The sequence below is a fragment of the Cynoglossus semilaevis genome, chromosome 14 (assembly GCF_000523025.1).
Source record: "Cynoglossus semilaevis isolate Cse_v1.0 chromosome 14, Cse_v1.0, whole genome shotgun sequence".
Taxonomy (NCBI): Eukaryota; Metazoa; Chordata; class Actinopteri; order Pleuronectiformes; family Cynoglossidae; genus Cynoglossus; species Cynoglossus semilaevis.
The window spans coordinates 26,061,221-26,070,144 of record NC_024320.1 but is presented as its reverse complement, the minus strand read 5'-3'; the positions used below and the strand labels follow the sequence as shown (position 1 = coordinate 26,070,144).

The window sequence follows — 8,924 nt, the reverse complement described above, 5'->3', positions numbered from 1 at the left end:
TGAAAGTTCTTGGGATCGGGTTAATCCACTGGAGCAGTGTTCTAAGTCGTCTCCTTTTCTTTATCTTCCTGTATCTCACTGCTCATCCCCATCTTTACAATTTTCTTGCCAACTGCTCCGTCTTCAGCCGTCCTCTTTGTACGGACTAATGAAAGTCTGGGCTGTGGGTCTAATCCCTGGACTGTGGGCTGCAGCCTCTTTGTTGGTCCAATCTGACTAATGCCTTCCGTCTCACTCCAGAGAGCAGCCGCGGTGTTACCTCACCCTCCCCTCCCCTCCCCTCCCTCCTCACCCCCTCCTCACCCCCCTCCTCCCTGTTTGTTGGAGCGTTTGTGACAAATGGTTCTGTTCTGTCTCTTTGTCTGTCAATATTAACAGGAACACAGAGAAACGCTGCTCTGAGAACGAGTCCAGCCTTGAGCTGCTGGTGCCTTTGAAGATCACTGTCGCTTATTTGGTTGTTCAACACTTTGTCCACTCACGTTCCCTGAAAGTTCTGAGCAGAACGTCAGTGAACGTCAGTGATGTCAGTGAAGCTCAACATAGTCTGACTTTGTGTTCCGAGTCCCCAAATAAAGTTGAACGGTTCTGCGACAGCGGTTATGAACTTGTTTTTGTAAGTCTGGTTCTTTACGATCTGTGCACGTTCACATTAAAGGGGGAGATTAACGTCACAATAATCAACTTCTGACTATAAAAAGACGGTCGCTGCCAAGAGCAACGCTGTCGCCACCAACAGGCACACGGAGGAGAGCTGCAGAAAATGCTGATCGTGTAATTTCACAAAGCTAACTCTGGGGGATTCATAAAGTTCTAGTTACCGATTAGTATCATATCGTGACCTCAGGGTTTTCATTTTTGATATTAATTAATTCCATACGTTTTACTGATTTCAATTATAAAATTTAATTGTGTTTTACTGAAAACCTATGTATCATACATATGTTATCTTTAGTAGCTTTAGTTTAGTGTGTAACTACGCAGCCTTAACTAGTCCCCTTTGAAGCCGAGTTTAAGATGGAATGACCTGGTCGGGATCGGGTAACGAACCAAGCACAGGTGAGCGTGATGTAGCCGAGTTAGAACAGGAACTCACAGTCCCTCGTAAATCCGCTAACCTCGCATCGTAGTCTGGGTTAAAGTGGCAGCAGAAGAGTTGGTCCCTCGACAAGCGCAGTAAATCATCCGTGTGGGATTGATTATTGATTTTGGCTTCAGAAAAGACCCGGATGTCGTCGTGGACGGCGGCTGTCGGCGTTTAAATCATGCCTTGAAAAAAAAGCGGTGAAAGGAGGAAATATATGGAACATGTTTCATGACCTGCGGGAACCAACAACCACCGACAGTGTTCGCCAAAGAAAAGGTAAAAACACCGGAACTGCGTTAAATTACGTCAGTTTTCCTAACGTTACATTAAATGTTACTTTTATACGAATACGACACGGGGTTCGGTTTCCAACCCAACGTCACACGTTACCGGACATTGACCTAACGTTACATTGTACATTGTACTGTAACATAGCACAGCATGTAACGTAGTTTTTTGTTGTTGTTTGTTTGTTTGTCAGTTTGAGTGACAGTTTGAGTGTCGGTGTGCAGTAACAGTTAGCATTAGCATTAGCTCCTTCAGTTTCTCCCATCAGTGACTGACCGTTGGGCCGCAGCTTCCGGTGCTGTGACCGCATCATTTATTACTAATCTGTCTTTGTCATTTTAATTCAAGATTATAAATACCAGATTAAAATACTAGATGGGAGAAATAGATTGGTTTTACAGACAGGTGGCGCTGCTGTAGCCTCCACACCTGTTTCCTCTGACAGTACATTTGTAGAACTTTATGTTTTATTTTTACAGATTTTACTTAATTATACTGTGGAATTATTGTCATTTTTCTTTGTTGTTACTTCACTTTGTTGATATATATATTTGTGTTATGTCGGCTTCAACATATAGAAATGAAGGAAACTTTAAGGCCAAAAGGAGTGTTCATGTGATTTGACACATTTATAGTGTCACGGAATCAATCACTGCATAATAAACGTGATAAATGTTCTGACAATGATCGTACCATGGAAATCAATGATTGTGACGTCTTTGAAAGGTTAGCCGTAGGCTACTCATTTTAAATAGTCACAGTTGGGAATTATTGATATTCCTCATGGAAATGTGATGTGACATAACTGTAATTATTTATATATATATATATATTAAAATCACTAATTGCAGGATCTTCATATCCAGATTATTTAAAGCTAAATTACAATGAATCAAGAGCTAATGGAAATAGCTTCAAAGTGGTGACTATTAGCCACACTCCCTGCTTCTGTGTTAAAAGTGAACGCCAGAGGCGATTTAGGACGGACTGGGAATAATGGTCCAGGGAGTCTGATGTCATGAGGATCACCGCGGGGCCACTGCATGTGCTTAGTTAAATTAGACCTTCAGCTTCGCTTCGAGGCTCAACAGTAAATCTTTTTGCATCGCTGGAAGCAGCACAGCCATTGATTTGACCTCAGCTCTTTTAGCTTGTAGCTACACACTGCACCAGTGCAGCACACTGACCCTCACACCAGGCCGAGGCCGGAGAGGAGCGCTCTCCAGCCCATTGTCATCCGTCATATCATAACGTCCTGCGTCCAGGCTGGTGGGCAGGACCGTCCTCCGATACTGTTGCATTATGGGGCAGACGGTGACCTCATGCGATCCCACTCCTCCTCTGGTGGGGGCGACGTTAATGGCTGGTATTGACACACTGATACTCCATGCCCCAGTAATAGACATGCAAATGTTTTTTTCAATGTGCCGCGGTGATGTGGACCGTTCTGTCACAAAACCAAAACCACGCTGTGATAAATGCATCACGGGCCGCATCCAGTTTCAATTATTGATTTGTCTTTTTTTTTTTTTTCCTGCCGTCTTCCTTCAGGCAGCCGAGCATCATTGACTTTAGATCATCGTGTAGTGGTGTGTGTGTGTGTGTGTGTGTCTGGGAGGAGCCCAAACATGTATGTGTTTGTGTGTTAGAGCCAGAGTGAATGCATGTGGGAGCATGCGTTTTCTTTCCTCTGGTTGATGAGAGTGTGTGTTGTTGTGTGTTTAAGACCCGGCTCTTACACAATTCTGACAGTGTTTGTAATATTCTGCAGTCATTAGCCTGCCTGTTTATGAAGAATGTGCAATAAATCATGACAAAACATAACCAAACACAAGTGTGTGTTTATCAACAGGGAAAAGCTGTTTGGAGGCGTGCACGTTTCCAGCGGTGAGTGTGACACCGAGGTCAGACTGTTTCCCTGCTGCCCACTCTGGGCTGGAAATTGACTTAGTGTTTTTACAACAGCCGTTCTGCTGAGGCTGTATAACGAACGCACAGTTAGATGTGGCTGAACTGGGTTTTAGGAAACGGTAAAAGGATTTGTCAGAGAGCCGTGTGTTTGGGTGAAGAAGTGGCGTCGATCCATTCATTTCACTTCAACAAACTTCACAGCTTTTGTTTTGAAATGATTTGAAACCGACTCCATCCAGGAGTCACAGCAGAGAGAACGGCGCGGTGCTGATCTGTCAGTGGTGCTGTGAAACGGGTCTGAGCCCATTTATAAAACAGGGTTCAACTCCAGAAAAACCAAATGTTGCCAGCTCTTTTTATTGGCCTAGATATAAAGCAGACTTCAGGAATAAACCCTGACCATTGTTTCACGTCTGTGGAAAGTCGATGTTTATTTGATCACTGGTCCAGAGATATATGAACCGTGGGCGTGGCTTTTATTGGGGGAGGGGCTGAAATGTTTGCTCTAGTTTTTCCAGTGCTTTCCCTCAGTGTGTGTGAAATCCTGACTGATTATTAGTATTTTTACACTCTAATACTGTGATCCCAGCTGGTCCAGTGACGTCTCCTCGTGGTTCTCCCTGCTCCGCTTTGGTCGTCGTCAGGTTCTGACGTACGTTCAGCTGCACCGACTCGACTTGACTCAGAGTTGGTTTGGACTCCGTGGTCACCAATGTATTTTATTTACTTGTGCTTAAAGACTAGGTTTTACAGCGTACGTTGTAAGGAGGTGTTGATCCACAGTTTTCTGTTCAGGAGTGAAACTCTCCTCAGACACAGACACAGACACAGACACAGACACAGACACAGTATAGTCAGTGATGAACTTCACTGGAGCTGATTGAACTCAGCTGAAACATTGGACTCAGGTTGATGAATAGTTGGAGCTCATTAGTCACAAAACAACTCAGTATATTTCAGTATCTTTGAACGAAACATTCTGGTGCAGCTGAAAAAAAAAAAACCCAATGATGTTTGACAAGGAATTCTTTTCTTCTTTATGTTGTCGTTTTTCAAAAACAAAAATTCCAAACAGTGACCCAGTGAATTTTCCAAAGCCCAGAGAGTAAATCCATCAGCAGTGCTGTCAACGTAAGAAGAGTTAAAGTCTCCTGTCGACATCAATAATGCAGACCTTACAGGGACCGTCGCTGCACGGTGTGTTTTCAACGACACTCCTGCTCTTTGGTTTCAAACTATTAACTGTTAAACTTTGTGGTGTTTCCTGTGAATGGACACGGTGATATTTCAAACCAGATTGAAGTTAAATGTCTAAAAGTCAGACAAAGGTCAAATCTCTCAGCATCTCAGGAAAAACGTGTCTGACTCATAAAGGGTGTGCAGTGGGGGGGGGGGGGGGGGGGTGAGAGTCGGTATGTGAGCATGACAGTGTGTGATGATCCTGTTTACTCAACGCTCTCAGAAAACACCAGTGGAAATGTCCCACAATCCCTGGTGTGGAAGCTCTGACCTGAAAATGAAACAGAACCTTGTGATTGGATAAACACTCGGAGGCGTGGCCTGTTACTGCAGATGGGTTCTGTAACAACATCGAAAGTTAATACCGAGGACAGTCGTGTAAACCTCGCTGACCGCTGTGGGACACTGGCTGTGGGACACCGTGGACTGAGGTGGAGACACTGCTACAGGGACAGAAGTACCAGGAACCGTCTTTCTAATCCCTGGGAAGCTGCCGTCCAATCATCGCGCTGCTCTTTGCCTCCCACCTCTGGTGTAAAACCACGGCAGAGTCAAGACAATAAGACAATAAGACAATAAGAGAACAGCAGAGTCCAGCTCCAGGTGGACACCGAGGCTTTAGGACTGACTCCTGTGGTTCACCGTGGAGGAGAAAGTGAAGGAGAAGGAGGAGGAGGAGGACTCCCTGAGGACCTCCTCCTGTGACGAACCGTTAGTTAGTTAGTTAGTTAGTTAGTTAGTTAGTTAGTTAGTTAGTTTGAGACTCTCCGTCATGATGACAACACGGATGAAAACAGAAAACCAGGCACTGTGAAAGTCGTGGTCAGGCCAGATGTCCAGACCTGAAGACGGTCTGCACTCAGTTAGTTAGTTAGGTCTCAGTTAGTTAGTTAGGTCTCAGTTAGTTAGTTAGGTCTCAGTTAGTTAGTTAGGTCTCAGTTAGTTAGTTAGGTCTCAGTTAGTTCAGTTACTTCTCAGTTAGTTTGTTAGTTCTCAGTTAGTTAGTTCTCAGTTAGTTAGGTCTCAGTTAGTTCTCAGTTAGTTAGTTCTCAGTTAGTTTGTTAGTTCTCAGTTAGTTAATTCTCAGTTAGTTAGGTCTCAGTTAGTTAGTTCGTTCCCAGTTAGTTAGGTCTCAGTTAGTTAGTTAGTTAGTTCTCAGAACTAACTAACAGTCAGTTAGTTAGTTCTCAGTTAGTTAGGTCTCACCAGGTACTGTTTTTATCACCAGTTCCAAATCAAGCAGGATACAGTTCACCTTAAACCAACCAAAGGTTGTTTGTCTCTTTATTTTCCCTCTGAGGAACCGATGAACCGTCCAGGGTGTGACCACCCCCCCCCTGATCTCCTCCACCCCCATCNNNNTTTCAGGGGGAGTTTGTTGATATTCCCATTTTACAGACCGTGAATGTGGAAAATCTTGTTGTTGTTGTTGTTGTTGTTGTTGTTGATGGTTGTTGGTTGTGTCAACAGAGCAGCGTAAATATACAGTATTATACATTTTATATGAAAACAAAAATCTTTGTGGTGGTTTGGGGGCGTGGTCTAAGTCTGATCTAACGATAAGAGGCTTTTTCTTAATAATAGAACATGGACAGGACCAGACCACACTAAGGTCACATCAGTGACCCCATGGAAATAAATAAGCAGGTCTGACCTCTGTGACCTCTGCCTCTGCAGGTCGTCGTGTACAGGGATGGTTGAGACCAAACCTTTATTTAGTGGAGCTGGAGGTTTCACAGAAAACCAGGCTTTTATTCCCAGATTGGAGTCCATTTGGTGCAACGTAAATCAAGTATTTATTCACTTTAAATTCCTATAACGTGTGTAAATTAAAAACGTCTGCTGCTCTTCAACCACAACACGTGTGACGCAAACCCTGTTTATTCTCCATGACATCTGCTAACATAACCAGCTCTGAGCGTGGACGAAGAGTCACCGTCAGTGTGGGACCTCGTCTGGATGCCCTGTTGCCCCTGTTACCCCTGTTGCCCCTGTTGCCCCTGTTGTAGACTGACCCCCCCCTTAATACCAGGGCAAACATGACCTAAGAGTCTTTAAGCCTGGTTAATTAAGCTGGTTATATTTGAACAGTCCAGGGTTAGAGTTAGTTAGGGTTAGTTACTGACTTCATGTTTCTAAACACAGACAACAGTGTTTTTCCTGATCCATCTGGAGTCTGTCCCAGATTACTGGGATAATCCCAGTAATCCCAGTTACTGCTGAGTGACTCTGCACCAGTTCACGCCTGGATGTCAGTGATTCTGCTCTAAATACTTAATACCCCAGTTGTTGTGGGTATTTGTGTGGGATGTTAGTGTTGTTGGAATGAACTGGAACTGATACAGGCTGGAGTGGTCCACAACCAGAAGAACCAAACTGTCATTCACACTAGTCCAGCACAAAGGTGCCAAGGTCAAAGGTCACAAGCTAAGATGTTGAGCTTGTCACTTATGAAGTCAGCAGCAGATTGGATTAGAACTCTGTAGGATTGGAGAACATCAGTAGAAGACTTCATCTCCATCATCTCCATCTTCTTCATCATCTTCTTCATCATCTCCATCATCTCCATCATCTCCATCATCTTCATCATCTTCTTCATCATCTCCATCATCTCCATCATCTCCATCATCTTCATCATCTTCTTCATCATCTCTATCTTCTCCATCATCTTCATTATCTCCATCATCATCATCATCTTCTTCGTCATCTCTATCTTCTCCATCATCTTCATCATCTCCATCATCATCATCATCTTCTTCATCATCTCCATCATCCAACTCCATCTTCTACTGTTGCCGTACGTTCTGTTGCTCCACCATGAAGATGGAGACACTGACCTTGGGGAAGGAAAGGAACTGTGCACCGTATCCAACATATTGAGCATCAAATCAGTCAGTAGATCTGGATCTCACCCAGTGGCTAATTAATATCAGCCATCTGCTAAATGCCCCCCCCCCCCCCCCCCCCTGCCCCTGACGTACTGCTATGTTTGGAGATGTTCTTCTTTATCCTGTCTTTTCTGTGCGTCAACACTCCATTTTTTCCCTCCTTTTCTGTGATTGATTCCACTCCTGTCTCCTGGCGCTCTGCCCTGCTGGTGGCTCTAGTGAAGTGTTTTCTCTTTACATAAGACTCTGTTTTTCTTAGACGAACGTGTCGTATCATCAGCATAGTCTTTGACGTCGGAACCTTAAGTTTCCATGAATTGTTGTAAAATAATGGTGGAACAGTTTTTGGAGGAGGTAAACATAAATGTCGTATTCAATTTTATATTTTAATAATCAACATTTTATTTATATATATATATGTGAACTAAAGTAAAATGTGGGTGATACATAAATCACTCACAAATACCCCCCCCCCATTACAGTTTAATATAAAGACCCACTACATAAAGACCCTACTACAGTTGTACTACAAATATACTGATGACATACTGCACAGGATGACCAAGAATTACAGAGTTAGACCTGAAGTCACACCAATGTTGACCAGTTAGTGACTGAAGAAGATGAAAAATCTTCTCCTTTTTCCTGGGAAGAATAAAATGGAGTCAACGTTTACCTCACAAAAGAAAAAGAAAAAAGGTTTGGGAGAGAAATGATGTTGTGAGAGTTTAGTTTTGGTCCTTTGTGGAGAGAAGACAGAAAAACCTAAAAGGTGTCTTTGAGACGGAACAGAAGAAAACATCAGACTGCTCCTGATTGGCTGCAATTACAGAAGAGAGTGGTTTCTGAAGAAGCCGTTTGTTTTGGTGCAGACACATGTGTCCTCTGAGGTCAGAGATTAAAGTGATGGTTTGTTTGTTTGTTTGTTTGTTTAAGGGGTGATGGCTGTTGTGGTTAAAGATGTGAACTCTAAACTAGTTAAATTAGTGATGATATCAGGTGATCTGTGAAAGATGATCCAAGTTCCCTTTATTGAACTGAAAAAATATGTTTTTAATTTATTATTGTTGTTGTTGTTGTTGTTGTTGTTACTAGAAAACGTCTATCTATGGATGAAGGACAAGCAGGACAATTTAAAACTCTCTTTTTAATCTTTTAGTCTTTCTTCAATTCCTGCCAGTATACTAGGTTTGTGTTCAATTAAACATGTGTCTGAGTGACCTGCAGTACTGAGTACACCACTCAGTACTGTGAGATATCAGTACTTTTATCTGGTCCTTCTACAGTACATTAACAGCTTCAGTCTTCTTCTGTGGTGCAGGCACAGAGGCATTGTCACCTGTTTAGTAGAACTGTTAGTGTGACCCGTGGAACTGATTCTATTGTAGAACTCAGAAGAATCCAGACTGGAGTTGTGGTACAGTCTGTGGACCAGTACCAGCAGAGGTTTGTTCTCCTGCACATGACTGTGAGGATAGTGTGATATCAGCATTTAGGACTAAGGTGGCGAG

The 8,924-nt window shown here is 43.2% G+C and overlaps 1 protein-coding gene across 3 annotated transcripts in view; it reads left to right on the top strand.

Moving 5' to 3' along the window:
- Positions 1-569: 569 nt before the first annotated feature.
- Positions 570-8,924, top strand: part of cntfr (ciliary neurotrophic factor receptor) — an 81,196-nt gene continuing 72,841 nt past the window's right edge. Inside the window, exons 1-2 of one of the 3 annotated variants that reach the window (XM_008326121.3) lie at positions 570-1,363; positions 3,228-3,262. In XM_008326121.3, coding sequence (XP_008324343.1) covers positions 1,309-1,363; positions 3,228-3,262 — 90 coding nt within the window. In that variant the 5' untranslated portion in view covers positions 570-1,308. The remainder of the gene's footprint in view (positions 1,364-3,227; positions 3,263-8,924) is intronic. The other 2 variants (XM_008326120.3, XM_017038785.2) reach the window with 2 other exon arrangements.